The sequence below is a fragment of the Caenorhabditis remanei genome, chromosome II, assembly GCF_010183535.1.
Source record: "Caenorhabditis remanei strain PX506 chromosome II, whole genome shotgun sequence".
Classification (NCBI taxonomy): Eukaryota; Metazoa; Nematoda; class Chromadorea; order Rhabditida; family Rhabditidae; genus Caenorhabditis; species Caenorhabditis remanei.
In genome coordinates, this window is record NC_071329.1 from 16,371,472 (window position 1) to 16,388,557 (window position 17,086).

Consider the following 17,086-nt stretch of genomic DNA (forward strand, 5'->3'; position numbering starts at 1 on the left):
TCTTTCTTTTCTTTATGACTTCCAACACCACTCTTTCTTGTGTCGGATCCTGTAAGACTCGGTCAGTTACGCTGCGAGTAGTCTTACCTATGGGCTGTGTTTACTCACGGTAGACGCGGGATTGAATCCACCCGGGATAGAATATTTTAGAAATTACATAAAAAGTATCAAAAAACAATATAATTTCGTTTCTTTATGACTTCCAACACCATTCTTTCTTGTGTCGGATCCTGTAAGACTCGGTCAGTTACGCTGCGAGTAGTCTTACCTATGGGCTGTGTTTACTCACGGTAGACGCGAGATTGAATCCTCCCGGGATAGAATATTTTAGAAATTTCATAAAAAGTATCAAAAAACAGAAATCTTTCTTTTCTTTATGACTTCCAACACCACTCTTTCTTGTGTCGGATCCTGTAAGACTCGGTCAGTTACGCTGCGAGTAGTCTTACCTATGGGCTGTGTTTACTCACGGTAGACGCGGGATTGAATCCACCCGGGATAGAATATGTTAGAAATTTCATAAAAAGTATCAAAAAACAGAAATCTTTCTTTACTTTATGACTTCCAACACCACTCTTTCTTGTGTCGGATCCTGTAAGACTCGGTCAGTTACGCTGCGAGTAGTCTTACCTATGGGCTGTGTTTACTCACGGTAGACGCGGGATTGAATCCACCCGGGATAGAATATGTTAGAAATTTCATAAAAAGTATCAAAAAACAGAAATCTTTCTTTACTTTATGACTTCCAACACCACTCTTTCTTGTGTCGGATCCTGTAAGACTCGGTCAGTTACGCTGCGAGTAGTCTTACCTATGGGCTGTGTTTACTCACGGTAGACGCGGGATTGAATCCACCCGGGATAGAATATGTTAGAAATTTCATAAAAAGTATCAAAAAACAGAAATCTTTCTTTTCTTTATGACTTCCAACACCACTCTTTCTTGTGTCGGATCCTGTAAGACTCGGTCAGTTACGCTGCGAGTAGTCTTACCTATGGGCTGTGTTTACTCACGGTAGACGCGGGATTGAATCCTCCCGGGATAGAATATTTTAGAAATTTCATAAAAAGTATCAAAAAACAGAAATCTTTCTTTTCTTTATGACTTCCAACACCACTCTTTCTTGTGTCGGATCCTGTAAGACTCGGTCAGTTACGCTGCGAGTAGTCTTACCTATGGGCTGTGTTTACTCACGGTAGACGCGGGATTGAATCCACCCGGGATAGAATATTTTAGAAATTACATAAAAAGTATCAAAAAACAGTATAATTTCGTTTCTTTATGACTTCCAACACCATTCTTTCTTGTGTCGGATCCTGTAAGACTCGGTCAGTTACGCTGCGAGTAGTCTTACCTATGGGCTGTGTTTACTCACGGTAGACGCGAGATTGAATCCTCCCGGGATAGAATATTTTAGAAATTTCATAAAAAGTATCAAAAAACAGAAATCTTTCTTTTCTTTATGACTTCCAACACCACTCTTTCTTGTGTCGGATCCTGTAAGACTCGGTCAGTTACGCTGCGAGTAGTCTTACCTATGGGCTGTGTTTACTCACGGTAGACGCGGGATTGAATCCACCCGGGATAGAATATTTTAGAAATTACATAAAAAGTATCAAAAAACAGTATAATTTCGTTTCTTTATGACTTCCAACACCATTCTTTCTTGTGTCGGATCCTGTAAGACTCGGTCAGTTACGCTGCGAGTAGTCTTACCTATGGGCTGTGTTTACTCACGGTAGACGCGAGATTGAATCCTCCCGGGATAGAATATTTTAGAAATTTCATAAAAAGTATCAAAAAACAGAAATCTTTCTTTTCTTTATGACTTCCAACACCACTCTTTCTTGTGTCGGATCCTGTAAGACTCGGTCAGTTACGCTGCGAGTAGTCTTACCTATGGGCTGTGTTTACTCACGGTAGACGCGGGATTGAATCCACCCGGGATAGAATATGTTAGAAATTTCATAAAAAGTATCAAAAAACAGAAATCTTTCTTTACTTTATGACTTCCAACACCACTCTTTCTTGTGTCGGATCCTGTAAGACTCGGTCAGTTACGCTGCGAGTAGTCTTACCTATGGGCTGTGTTTACTCACGGTAGACGCGGGATTGAATCCACCCGGGATAGAATATTTTAGAAATTACATAAAAAGTATCAAAAAACAGTATAATTTCGTTTCTTTATGACTTCCCCCACCACTCTTTCTTGTGTCGGATCCTGTAAGACTCGGTCAGTTACGCTGCGAGTAGTCTTACCTATGGGCTGTGTTTACTCACGGTAGACGCGGGATTGAATCCACCCGGGATAGAATATTTTAGAAATTTCATAAAAAGTATCAAAAAACAGAAATCTTTCGTTTCTTTATGACTTCCAACACCACTCTTTCTTGTGTCGGATCCTGTAAGACTCGGTCAGTTACGCTGCGAGTAGTCTTACCTATGGGCTGTGTTTACTCACGGTAGACGCGAGATTGAATCCTCCCGGGATAGAATATTTTAGAAATTTCATAAAAAGTATCAAAAAACAGTATAATTTCGTTTCTTTATGACTTCCAACACCATTCTTTCTTGTGTCGGATCCTGTAAGACTCGGTCAGTTACGCTGCGAGTAGTCTTACCTATGGGCTGTGTTTACTCACGGTAGACGTGGGATTGAATCCTCCCGGGCTAAAATATATCATAAATTTCATAAAAAGTATCAAAAAACGGAATTATTTCTTTTTCAAAACTTTCCATCTCGAAACTCCTTCTTCACGGGCTATCATCAAAGTGCGGATTCGACTCTCCCAAGGGTAATTCTGGATAGACTCAATTAATTTTTTTGAAGAACATTATCGATTTTTATCAAATTCAAACCACTCTTCTCCTTCTCGCGCCAGAAGTAAGTTCCACCTTAGTTATCAGCGATGAGCGAAAGTTGAGGAAAATGGGCAGTACCGGGTAAAGGATGCAGATGAGGGGTGTTGAATAGGAATAGTTTCTGAATGAGTTGAATAAGATGAGATGACTACCCTTTCCTCCCCTTGTATACAGTCTGCCAGATGGGATTGTTCGAATAAGCGCGTTGTAAAACGCGGAGCTCTGGGAAACTTGGTATCGATCGAGCAGTGACTCATTTGGTTAGGTGAGGGAATCAAGGTTGCACGGTATTCCGACTTCTAATTTCCTTTTCGGAAAATCGGATATCTGAAATTTTTTCCGAATTTTTTTTCGGAAAAACCGGAAAATTTCGGAAAATGACAAAAACGACTTATTCGGGCCTGAAATCAAGGGATATAATTAAAATATCAATGATATTATTGAGGGTAAGCAATAAAAACAACATAATAATTGTCAGGCCCGCTATTCTGATGGTTAAACCCATCAACCGAATGTTTTGTTTTTTTTTCAGTACCTCAAAAAATCAAATTTTCCGACTTTATTCGGAAAATTTCGGAAAATCGGAAAAATCGGAAATTCCGATTTCCGGTTTTGAACAAGCCTGCTCTACATGGCTGAAAAGTACGATACTCATGATGTTACGTAGAAATATGAAGAATTCCTTCGATGAATCGGAGAAGAAGTTGAAGAAGGATTTGCAATTAAAAATCAAATGTAAACTGGATAAACTGAAAGCATCCATTTGATAATTTTCTGAAAACTTTTAATAAAGATTTCAGAGATATTACAATGAAATAGAAAACACGATTTACTAGAAAAATATTTACATAAGAAAAAAGAAAAATTCAACACGAGATGTTATTACTTAATTTCCCATCGTTGTCCTCGTCGTCTACAGTAAGAAATCTTCTCCAATTTTGTACGTTGACTTTAGTCAAATATCTTATATCTGGACAATTCACGTCTTGGAGTAGAAGCCACGTGTGAGTTCGAACCTTGGGCGATCCAATTGACACAACGTGGTAACAACGCATCTGAAATATCAATTTTATTGAAACCCCTTTTTTCTTTGAAAGAGACTCACTTTTGGCCACCCCTCTGATTCGAACTCCACGGGGTAAGGTTCTCCTGCCAGATCACGAAAGTTTCGATAAGAGAAGACAGCTGATTCTCCTGAAGTTGTGTGCAAATGCACCATGTCCGGAGTCAGTCGCTCCTTTCTATGAGATTCGCATAGTTCCATCTGCCGGCCAGCTTCTTCTTTCGAATTCCGATCGGTTTTATGAATCCATTTTTCCGGAAATGAGCATTGATTTCTGATTCCTTGGTCCGAGTCTGGAGTACTCGAGTCAGATAGATCATCCGTCTGTAAAATTTCATCTGAACCATAGTTGTCAAGGCCCGGTAGAATATTTTCAAGGCCCGGCTTCAAAAAATGATCCTTTTTTTTCCAATTTTTTTCCAATTTTTTTCAATTTTTCAAAACTGTGAACATTTTCGATAATTTTTCAGAATTTCTTTCAGTTCTGATTGATAGTCGAAAATTTGACTTTTTCGAGAAAAAATTCAAAAAATTTGAAAAAATTTGAAAACTTGACTTTCGCGCCAATTTGCCCGGGCCTTCGGGCCGGGCCTTGACAACTATGAACTGATCGACAAAGTGAATTCTTACTCAAATCGTCACTTTTTAGTGCAAAATAGAGTGATTTTTGAGCTATTCCCTTAAATGACCATAACTCTCTAGGGAGTGTCGGTACAAAAACTTTGTCAACTACAAAACTGAAGTTCTACTTTTGATCAGTATGGTTTGTACATAATTTATTTTGTGGGACAATCAGTAATACCGCAGCACCCTTTAAAAGTTGATCATTTTCAACTGAAAAAGGCCAAATTGGATATCTTACTGCGCGGTACTGTATCTAAATGACGTCTTCAACTGGAGATATTCTCGAAAGTCCACCTTTTTTGTCAAAAAATTCGTAGAAAAGTCAGATTTCGAGATCTCAAAGCTTTTGGTTTTTTGGGATAAAAGAGCAAATCATAGTAGACTAGTAGGGAAATTCAAAATTCAAATAAGAATTTCAATGTTCAAAATTTAAGCTCAATATTATTGAGAAGTGGCCGAAAACGCTGGTGCCAAAAAGACTATTCTAAAAAAGATTTGAGACTTCATCGAATTTTCTGGGTGTTGTCCAACATTCTAATAACTTTTTAGAAATGATTCAAACAAAAAAGTTGTCAACTAATAAAGTGAAGCTCTAGGTTTGATCTACACTTTTAATATCTATCGGCACTATGCTAAAAGTTGTTACATCGAGACTCATATACTTAAATGTAATCATTTCCCTAGTTCTCTGCTCATTTCATGACTTCCTACATTAAATTGAAAAGATGCTCGCTCTCTATTTTTTATAAACATTTCATACGCTATCTCTTCGATTCATGATGACACTTGTGTTCCGAGAAGATTGTTCGTCTCTGGGACGCTCTTGAGAGTGGTCGTCGGCGTACGAGAGCTCTCTTTCTTGAATCTGGTCGTCATTTGGTCCTTCGATGGCATGCTGTCCGTTGTTGTCGTCCCTTTGTGTACTCTGGAAAAATAATTGTTAAGAAAATATCAAAGAAAGGAATCTCCCTCCGAATGAAAATTACGTTTTTTTGCGAACTTTAAATATCTCTAAATTTTGGTGGATTCTTATTATTGATTAAATTTTTTTTGTGCAAGAGAAGTTCGCGCCGCACATACACGGCGGCCACGCCCATTTTTTGCGATAGTGTTCAAAAATAGAACGCAGCGTTAAAATGGGAGTGGGCGTGGTCGCCGCGAACTTCTCTTGCACAGAAAAAATTGAATTCATAATAAATTTGAGAAATTCGGGGCTTGTTAAAATCTGGGCCTTGAATAAGAAGGAAGTATTTTTATTGATAATGGGAACGTTCAAAGTCGGAATTGTTCCTCTACTCTCAAAGTTTGGGGATTACAGTACCGGTCAAAGAGTTATGGAATATGGCCATTTTCAGTTGAAGTTGTCTTCCTTTGAGAGTGTGTTACGGTATCACTGAATATCTCATCTAGTAGAATTTTGATGAATCATACAGATCAAAAGTAGAACTTCATATTTGTAGTTGATAACTTTTTTGTACAATCTCTCCCTAGAAAGTTATGTATCGACAAAGTAATTTATTCCTCAAATCGTCTAATTTTAGTGCGGAGTGGAGTGATTTTTGAGCTGTCCACTAAAAATGGCTAAAAATGTAGCTCCACGTTTGTTCTGTATGATTCGTTAAAAACCTACTGGATGTGACAATCATAATTACCATGACACACTCCCAAAGTTGGACATTTGCAACTGAAAATGGCCAAAGTCTATATATTTTTGGCTTCTGAATCCGTTTCTTTTTTCAAGATTTTTTGTTAGTTTTTCGGAAGATTTAATGGAAACAATTCAAATCCAAAAGGGAGAGAGATAAGAGAATTCGTTGTCTGAAACCTGGTTTATAGGTTTTCAAGGATGCGTTTTCGATAGCTATGGGCCAGCTTTCAAGAGAGTATAACTGCTTAGAAATGTACCCCTGTAGGAGGAAGAAAATTTTTAAATAGAGAATTTTCAATCAAGATCAAGTTAGAAGCGCCAATATTCACAAAAGTTGAAGCCGAATTCAATTCTTCTCATGACTTTCTAAGAGTGAATGAATACACTTACTGTGTAGAGTGGAGGTCCTTGAATCGAATCGTTTGCAGCTGCATCGTTTTGGCTCACGATTTCACGTTGTCTCATGTTCTGAGACTGGTACTTTTAGTGGAATACGACAATATCAATCTCACCCGTTTTCTTGTCATCTGCTGTCTCTTCCGTTCCTTTTCACGCTCCATGTTGTATGGAGATGTCTAAAATTGATGATGTAATCAGTAATAAAGAAAATTAACAAATTCTCACTCTTTTAGACTTTTCCTGCATCGAAGACACCGTTGATCCATTTGCATTTATCGACACATTCCCAGATGATGATATTTTGTATAGTACACCGGTGAAGTTATTCACACCGGCGTATTTCTCTTTTCCATCCTCTGCCAGTTTTGCTTCATGCGAATCCTCAGATTTTGAGTTTCTGGAGCCCATAGTTCTCGTTGATTCTAAAAAAATGGAGATGTCGGTTGGATGAAGTTTTTACTGCTAATTTCTAGGCTGGCTATCTTTTTAACCAAAGAAGTCAATGTCTACTTTTGACCGTATTCCGTTTTGTATTCAAAATGTTTATTTTGCTATAATTTAACCGTCGTCGCCAAAAAGTTCAGAAATGACTTTCATCGTTCTTTCGACATGTTACGTATTATCTGCATGTGAGTTTTTCTATATATTTTCAGAGTAGCGTGTCGTCTCACGAGAATCTTTTTTCTACTCAACCGAGATATAATCAGACTTGACACGAGACTTGTCACGAGCACGGGGCAAAAGTTTTGAAATTGCGAATTTTTTGAAAAAGTACAGTTCTCGACAAAAAATTTAAAATGCAATCATGAGTATGTATGATAAAATAAGCACTTTTACTCTACATTTTCGGTAAATTCTAAAAAAAAAAACCATTTTATAATGAGTACCCAATTTTGAATCGTGGCCGAACGGTCCGGCCCGGCCCGATTTTTGACAAGTCTGGATATAATTATTAGCACGACACGCGTATTACAACCGCGCTCTACCGAAATTGATGAATCAAAGGGGTAATTTCTCAAGGTAATTTCGGTGGAGCGCAGTTGTAAGAAATGTGCTAGCTGCTGTAGAAATGTGTTAGTTGAAAATGACAAACTTTGAGATGTCTCTCTGAACAACTTTTTCTCTGCGAATCATTTCAAGAGATGTCTGGGGGTGTACTCATGAACCTTCAATTTTTGGACCCCGGGTACCAGATTAGTGTAGGATTACTGTAGCTACCGTAACCCAAAAAATGAAACTGAAAATACGGGGCCCAAAAAACCGTCCATAACATTCCAGTCTTTCCCAGAGCCTTCCAGAATTCGGAAGTTTATAGATTTTTTCAGAATTTTCTAGAATCTTGCAAGAACTAGGTTTTAATTTCTCAAGTACTTCAAAATGTTGGCTCCTGTATCCCGTACTTTTTTCTTGAAACAATTTTTCCACTACCGTACCTCCTTGAGAGGTACTGTAGCTACAGTTACCAAAAAAACCGGAAAACACCTCAAACTGAAAGCATATACTCAAATTTCAAAAAAAAAATGTTTTCCATAGCTGAGGGGGATTTAAGTCTTGAATTTTGATGAAAACTTCCAGGAGCTTCCAAACCTTTCTAGAACTTTCCAGATACTTTCAGCAATCATTTTGAATTTTAACGGGAATTCAAATGTTGGATTGTGACGAGAATTCAAATATTACGAAAACTTCCAAAAACTCCTTGATACATTTTTGAATTTTGATGAGGAATACAAAACTTTGAGCATGGGAAGGAATTCGAAAAATTGAAATTCGACGGGAACTCAAAATTTTGGATTTCATCATCTCAAAACCTAATTTCGATTCAAAACAATCTTTCCAGCAGTTCCTATTTACAAAATTCAACAAAATCCAGCAAATTTCCTGCTGGTTAACAACTAGACAGAGCATCTAGATCAGTTCTACATAACTTTAAGGTTGAGTTTTATATGATAGCACTATAAACATATAACTACCGTATCCCTATTCTGAAAGTGGAGAGACTAGAAAAGGCGATGGAAAAGTACTGTAAAGATATTCTGCTAAATATGAAGAGGGTCATGGGATGAAGAGATTGAAAAAAGATTGGGAGATGGGCAAGAAAAATATTTCAAGACTCTGAGAGTGACATGGCAACATCTTATTTTTCCCACGTTTCCCACCGATTTCTCTCATTTTCTTACCTGAGTGACAGAACAGAAGAGGACGACAAGTAGACGGTGGATGACGGTAGAGGCAGGGCAGCGGGATGGCAGGGAGACGACGTTTGGTGGGAAGAATGTGGGAAGAATGAAATTGACCTGAAAAAAGCTGTAAATGTATTGAAATGAGTCAGAAACAAGTCATAACCGTAACGATGTAATATCAAGCTTGAAAAGTTGTGCTAATTATTTAGCACTTAAAAAAGTGAGAAAAAGAATCAGAAAAAAAGTTGAAAACTATTTTTTAAAACTAAAAGAAAAAAGTGATTTTCAATTGAAATTTCGAAAGGTATTTTGCCAACTCATGCCACGTGGATGACGTGGAAAAGATGCGAAAACAAAACCGCCCTTGAGTTCACGTGAACGTGGAAAATATTTTTTCTTCTCAAAAATTTTGCAAATTTCGCGTTTTTGCCACGTGTTTTTTCTTTTTTTCCGGTAACCGAAGTATTTTTTAATCCCTTTTTCGACCGATTTCAACTGGACTAGAAGATATTTAAAATTCTAGATTGAGAGGTCTGCAACCAATAAAGTTGAAGATATTATTCTGCAATCAATATTGCAAGCAATACCGCACAATTGCAAGTCATTATGATGACTGGCGGAGTCACAAAATTAAATTTTACCAAGAAAACAACAACCGAATGTGGTAATAATCAACAAAGTAACAGAAAAGAAACATGCGAAAAAAACAAGAAAAAGCAGTTATAAATTATTGAACGTAGACCAATTCTTCATCTTCTTCATCGTCTAACTCCTCATCGTCAAAGTCGTAGTCCTCGTCGTCTGAATCCTCCTCGTTAGAATCATCATCGAAATAATCCGTGTCATCGTCATCGTCATCTTCCATCGACTCATCAAAGTGGGATAAATCGTAGCTCGTGTAGTAGTCATCCTCCTTTTCGACAGTCTCCTGCTCCGACGGAATCACATGACAAGACAACGATTGAGCGTGTTTCTTACACGGTAGACGTCGGATGAGAATGTGTTTCGATGCGTTGTCAGTTCGGATACGAATGTAGTTGTCTTCTGATTCTCTGAAAAAAATATTAATATTTTGAGAAGTTTTTTTTATATTCGAACTAACACAAGACGATCGCCAAAATTCGTGCCAAAGTCGAGGAAGGTTGTGGGATACAAAGTATGGCAAAAGAGTTTTTGTCCTATTTGAACGTCGTGCTTAATCCATCTCTGTAATTATAATATATTTAGCAATCGATTAAAGAAAACGATACCATAATAAAATCGAACACGAGAACTGTATAGAACTGTCTCAGAATCAGAAGACGTTTGACATTGATGACCTGAAAAATTATTAATTTCTAAATTACCCAAACAAAGTATATTTCACCGTTGGTGACTTCAGAAATGCTTCCGTATCCGTATAACCGGTTATATCATTTCGACACAACACTTCAATCGATTCCAGCGTTTCCTTATTGACTTTATTTAGGAAAAACTCTGTCAACTGCTTACTGGTCGATTGGAAAATGAGACGCTTTACACGGATTGTATCGATTTGACTATTTTTCAAATCTTCCACCCATTTATTAACTTTTTCTTTTGGCAAGAAGACATGAAGGCGTTCGATGTTTCCAGTTTTTAGAATATAGGCGAGAAGTTTGCTTCCACACGAGCTTGTACGTTTGTTATGAGCACATTTGTCAGTTTCATGAAGATAATAATTCGTTTCACTTTCCACTTCAATTCCATCATTACACATATTGACATTATCCATTGGATAGAGGCGAGAATCAACGAGAGATCTTTCGGCACGGGCGGTACGTCGGAGGTTTAATCTGAAAGTTTTTTTTTTAATTTCGGAAGAAAAATTGATGAGTTGGATACCTGGTCTCAAAATCCATTCGACTAATACATTCCATTTTGATTTCCGGCGGAAATTCGTTCCATTTCTCCATGATTTTCAAATCAACTGCTTCAGATTTCACTGCCATTTTCTCTAATTTTCCGATTATTTTCTCCATCATTTCTACTTGAAGACTCTGTTTTTTCTTCATTTCTTCCATCTCTTCTGTCAACTTTTTGAAACTTTCTTGGTTTTCCTCTCGAATCGATCGGAGTTCTTCTAGAATCGCCGCGCTGTTTTCCGTCATCTTCTGGAAATTTAAGAAATGCATATTACATTACTGAAGCATGCGGTTAAAAGATTTAATATAAATAAAAATTAAAAGAAGAAGAAAAAAGAAATATTTTTAAAAGAGACCGTACAAATCGGGAAGACGCGAAACGGGAAAAAACGAATCGGGAAGAAGCGAAAAAGAATAGTTTTTCGCAAGTTTTCCTGTCTTTTGCTATAGTAATGACTGCGCACAATGCTCTAAATCGATTTTTTAGTTCCGTAGCTTTATTTTTGACACAAATTTTAGCGCATAACCGATTTCGTTTCTTCCCGATTTGTACGGTCTCTTTTAAAAAATGGAACGAAGAGTACGGTAGACAACTCCGCAAACACGTTGCGGACCTACAGTACACTATCTGTTTTCATATAATTTTGTTTTTCTCGATGACGTCATTACTTTTGTTAGTTTTTGGATTATTATTAGTTAAATTGAACGGAAAACTGTCAAAAATCTCACAAAATAATCAAAAATCATTTAGAAATCCGAAAATAAATCAGTCGCTGTGAAGACTAGCTCTAAAAATCAGCCGAATTTCAGACAAAATGCCGGTTCCCGAAGAGAAGGAATTCGTGATGAGACACTGTTTCAGTAGCTGCTATACTGACGAATTCGGACCGAAGGAGATTCGTTACAACATTCCTTGGTAAACAAATACAAATTTATTTTTTTCGAAAAAATTCAAATTTCAGGAGTATGCAATTATACTGCAAGAGACATTGCCTAGAGGCCTACCTGTTCTGTTGGAAAGAAGATTCTGGATGGTCGATCGACGCCGACTATGAAGTGAAATTCGTGGGAAAAAGAAAGAGTTTCGGAGTGAAAGGAACTGTTCGATTCGATGGATATGAATCATTTGCGAATCACATGCTCCCATTTGCGAAGGCGAATTCGCATTTGGTGAATGACAAGTTGAAAGTCGAATGGCGTATTAAAATTAACAAAATGACTGGATTCGATGACGAGGATTCTTCTGGAAATAAGGAGAATGATGATATCGTTCTGAAAGTGAAAGAAGAGAAGTTCGAAGTGGATAAGAAGGTAAGACAGTAAAATTCGCTCTATTCCGAATCCATCAATTTTCAGTTTCTTGGCGAAAACTCTACCTATTTCAACAATTTATTCTTCAAAAGTTCCGATGAATCTGGAAAAACTGAAATCGAACTCGAAGACGTCGATCCACAAGAATTCAAAAAGTTTCTCAAGGTTCTCCGTGAAGAGGAGCCTATCGATGGTACGGGAAACAAGGAAACACAATTTTAATAGAATTAAAGTCTTTTTATTTTCAGATGAAACGGTCGGAGAAATTCTGAAGTTGGCAGACAAATACGACTCTAAAAATGCATTGAAAAGATGCGAGGAATTTCTCATCGATAAATCCAAGAAGCCGCTGAAAATGAAATTCAATGCAGCGATCCAATACAAGCTGAATAAACTCAAGGTAGCCCTGTACAAAATACCAGGAAATAATCTCAGTTTTTGCAGAAAAAATGCATGTCAAACATGGAATCGTAAGAAGATATTCAAGAGATCGCTGAAGAAGGCGCTCGTCATTTCAATGCTTCGGTTTGGAAGGAGCTGCTTCAGAAGGCTCTTTCTTTGGATTAATTTTGTTTTTGTTAATCAAAATACCCGTTTTATCAATGAAAATAAATATAACCGAGTTTGTTTTGAAATGATATCGTGCTGTTAAAACTTCGGTGTTTGTTTATATATTTTTGAAATTTTTTACAGTGAAAATTTTGAAGTATTTTTGCTATAAAATTTTTTTTTCTCCCAATTTCGCAACAAAAAAAACTGCGCTCTCCTGAAATCTCCTCGAGAAATGCCTCTTTTTCTCTGAGTCTCTCAATTTCGCACACTACTTTCTTCGGTTTCGTTAGAGCGCGGTTGTAAGAAGCGTGTCGCGCTAATAAATACATGCAACACAAGAAGAATTTTCTCGTGAGATGGCACGCTGCTCTAAAAACATAAAAACTCGCGTGTGGATACGTAATACGTTGAGAAAATTACTTTCATCATTTCTGAATAAAACAGCTGACGTGTGCAGTTGCAATCGATAAAAAGTGATAAAGGTAAGGTAACAACTTTAAATACAAAACGGAAAACCGTCAAACGTAGACATTGACTTCTTTGGTTAAAAAGATTGCCAGTCTAGAAATTAGCAGTAAAAACTTCATCCAACCGACATCTCCATTTTTTTAGAAACAAGGAACAACATGGGATCAAAAAGTTCAAAAAGTTCGAATGAGACGAAATCGATTGAGGAAAAGAAAGAGAAAGAAGCTGACAATATAAAACACTTTATTGGCGTGCTTTATCAGGTATCAGCAGGAGGAAACGTATGTATTCATGCAAATGGATCATCGGTGTCTTCGGTTCAAGAACCATGGAGTCCTAAAAGAGTGAGTGTTAGTTATCAAAGAATCATCTTGTTTAGAACTTTTTTGTAATAAAAAAACATTAGAAATTAGTGGGCTCAAAGACGTAGAGCACAAAATCAGGGGCCTAGGAGTATTTTTGTCTTGATTTTACTTCGAAAATTACTTTCATCATTTCTGAATAAAACAGCTGACGTGTGCAGTTGCAATCGATAAAAAGTGATAAAGGTAAGGTAACAACTTTAAATACAAAACGGAAAACCGTCAAACGTAGACATTGACTTCTTTGGTTATAAAGATAGCTGACCTATTTAGAAGTTAACAATAAAAACTTTATCCCACCGATGTCCGATTTTTTAAACAATGGGAAAGTCGTTCGCTAAAAAAATGTTTTCATTATTCTTTTCAATTCTTTTTCGCGAAGGTTTCTGTACCAATATGCCCTTATTTAAAAAAAATGCTTTGTTCTGACAAACGACATTAATTTCAGATGACTTCCACTGGTTACAACGAGTTTATACTAACACACTTCTTCAAAAATGTGTCAAGTCTCAAAGAAGGTGAAAATGATTTCAGTGATGTAGAAGAACATTTCGATGTTCCCTGGTATGTTTCAAAAAAGTCCATAATTTTTCTATTATTTTTATTCAGGAAGTTGTATGCTTCTCGAAGAGGTTCATGCCTTGGTCTCTTTTTGTATTGCGATAAAATGTGTAAGGATGGAAACTGGTCAATCGACACAGATTTCGAAATAAAATTGATGTCTGTAAATGGAAAAATGATGTCGAAAAGCTCATCTCATTGTTTCCAAAGTTCTAAAGATAAACCGAAAGTTGATGGTGTTGGATGGCCCAATTTTATCGAATGGAATTTAATGGAAACTGATTACGCAGTGAATGACAAAATATTTGTGGTGGTTCATGTTAAAATCAAGAAGTTGACTGAAATCAACAAAAATCGATTGCGAAATTTCGACGAGACAGTATCAGAGTTTTCGGATGTTGTGCTGATCGTTGAAGACAAAAAGTTCTTTGTTTCGAAATTGGTAAGCAGTTATATCATAGGCATAGCTCGACTGTAACCGTAGAAAGTCTCAATTCTCGGATTATTTCAGTTCCTCGCTTCACAATCCACCTACTTCAAATCACTACTTTTGGGAAGTTTCGAAGAATCGAAGAAATCGGAAATTTCTCTCACTGACGTCAACTCGAATGATTTTCACAACTTCCTGGAAGTTCTTCACGGCGAACCAGCTATCGATGGTATTTTGAACTAAATTTCGACACAAAACGCTATCAGATTTCCAGACGACAATATCGATGGAATTCTAAAATTGGTTGACATGTATGATGCTCCGACAGCCTTCAAAAGATGTGAAGAATATCTGATCGAGAAGTCTCAAAAGCCATTAAAGACGAAATTGCTGATGTCGATTCGCAATAAGATGAACAAGTTGCAGGTTTTATTCATATTCTTTTGAAAAATAATTTCAAACATTTTCAGAATCACTGCCTCGTTCAAATCAAAACAAAAGAAGATATTCGATCAGTCTTGCCAGGAAGTCTCAACGAATTGGGTGAACCCGTCTCGTCTTATCTTCTCCATTTGTTCGCTTCATTTGAATCACACCCACCCCGTCCACTAAAGCGCAAGAGCAGCTAGAGATTCGATCGTTCTGTCTGTCTTTGTTTCTAATGAATCGTGTCCTTTATTTTATTGTTTCCCTTTTTGAAAGTGTCGGTTGCAAAACTTGAACTTTTTATAGCTAACATAAAAGTGCAATTATCAGAATAAAAAACTTGTCGTTATAAAACATATGCAGTTCTATTTCAGAAGCCGTTTTAAAATTTGTAAAAATAAGAAACTAAAATGAGAAATCTTGAAAAACGTCGGTGACCTACTTAAAACTGAACAATTATCTAGAAGAAAACGTAGCTACTGATATATTTGAACACATTAATATCCGTTACACATCAAATAATCATTCGAGTAGATCCAAGGATTTTTGAAGAAGAGTTTTCATTGTCGATGGATCCAGATCACTGATATCGGATGGGAGAACCGATCGAATCTCGCCAGCAGACACGATATTGTCGAAGCAGTGTTTCTGAAATATTTATTAAAAGAATTCAGAAAACTTTCAAATGAAAACCTTCAATTTTTCCAACTTATATTTGATTGCTAATTCCAACTTCTTCTTCATTTTCTTCCCAGATCCATCGATAAGAAATTCCTCACATTTCTTCGTAACAGCATGTGTATCGTACTTCTCCGCCAAGTAGAGGATGACTTCCACTGTCTTTTCTAGAAGAAATTATGATACTTTAAAGATGATGAAGTGCATTGGCTACCATTAATAGCTGGTTCTCCGTACAAAACTTCCAAAAAGACCTGGAAATCTTCTGGTTCAATTCCACTGAGTTCTACTTCTTCGTTTGGAGATATCCCGGATAGAAGCGACTTGAAGTAGGCAGATTGGGCAACGAGATGCTGAAAAGGGAAAAGGATGTTCAGAAAATTAGTGAAACTCCGGAGAGGTCACTCACCAACTTGAATACATGAAACTTTTTCTCTTTTACTTTTATCACAACATCCGAAAATGCTTTATTTCTTTCATCGAAATTTCTCAATGGTTTTCCGTATAATCCAGTTGTATTGGTGATTTTGACACTAATTTCCACTCGCAATTTTCCATCAACAATGTAATCCTTTTCCAAGTCCTTCCAATCAATGAATTTCGGATATCCATGAGCACGGAACTTTGTGTTACCATTTTTATTACCAAAATCGTGGGAAGATTTTCGAGTCATTCTCGTTCCTTGATTTGAAATGAAACTGCGTTCGATATTTGTCAGCGCCGACCACTCATCCCCTTCTAACGATTTCGGACATTCCAAGTGGAAAGCCATAAAATTTAAATTGCTTGCGATAGACAAACATATTCCTGAAATCGTCATTGGTTTTTTTACTTTTCCAAAGTAATACCATGGAATATTGAAATGTTCTTCTTCTTCGCTGTAAACTCGACCCGATCCGATTTCTGAAGCATTTTCGAAATATGTTTGAGTACGAATTCCTTTCCAGTGACACTTGTAGAGGTATCCTGAATTATAAATGTTTATAATTCAAACTAGAAAAAAATACACTAACATTTTTCACTAAGGTATCTGGAAGTAACGAGGAATCATCTGAATCCGGAACACTCATCAATTTCTTCATTGACTGTATCTCTGATGGATATTGATTTTTCAATTCTTCCAAATCTGATTTTATCGATCGAATCTCTTTCAACACTTGCTCAGATTGAAGTTTCAGTTCTTTATTCTGATCCTTCATCGTCTTCATTAGTTCTTCATTGAACTTATTTTGTTCATTCTCACGATTTATCATTGATTCATATAAATCTTTAAGCATTTTGTTTCCAGAGAGACTTGTCACGTCGAATGAAGATTGCTGAATTTATAAAATATCAGGTGAAAAAACTATCTCGAGCTGGCTTACCTTGGAAAATATCGATTGAATTTCATTGGTTTCAGATTGAAGCTTTAGAAATTTCGACACCAAATTGTTGGGATTGTTAGCGTCATCAGTGGTGTCAGACATATAAAATTATTTAATTAAGAGAAGCGAAATTAATTAACTTTTGATTCAATGAAAACGTTCAAATATATGTTTGCATTTAGATCAAAACAATCAATGAGATATACAAGAGCTTCCGTACTTTATATAAATATGAGGTTTATTTGGCACTCAGCCCTCTTAAAGTAACGGAAAAA

At 36.7% G+C, this 17,086-nt stretch overlaps 2 protein-coding genes across 2 annotated transcripts; both read right to left on the reverse strand.

Moving 5' to 3' along the window:
- Positions 1 to 3,728: 3,728 nt before the first annotated feature.
- Positions 3,729 to 7,004, reverse strand: GCK72_007368 (uncharacterized protein; the record flags this gene model as incomplete). Its single annotated transcript, XM_053726140.1, has 6 exons — positions 3,729 to 3,917; positions 3,968 to 4,249; positions 5,310 to 5,474; positions 6,588 to 6,665; positions 6,710 to 6,772; positions 6,822 to 7,004. 6 exons carry the CDS (start codon positions 7,002 to 7,004, stop codon positions 3,729 to 3,731), a joined length of 960 nt encoding a protein of 319 aa, XP_053590334.1.
- Positions 7,005 to 15,291: 8,287 nt separating this feature from the next.
- GCK72_007369 (uncharacterized protein) lies at positions 15,292 to 16,913 on the reverse strand (the record flags this gene model as incomplete). The annotated part of the gene is made up of 7 exons (XM_053726141.1): positions 15,292 to 15,417; positions 15,463 to 15,614; positions 15,662 to 15,800; positions 15,857 to 16,128; positions 16,296 to 16,413; positions 16,461 to 16,763; positions 16,812 to 16,913. 7 exons carry the CDS (start codon positions 16,911 to 16,913, stop codon positions 15,292 to 15,294), a joined length of 1,212 nt encoding a protein of 403 aa, XP_053590335.1.
- Positions 16,914 to 17,086: the final 173 nt, after the last annotated feature.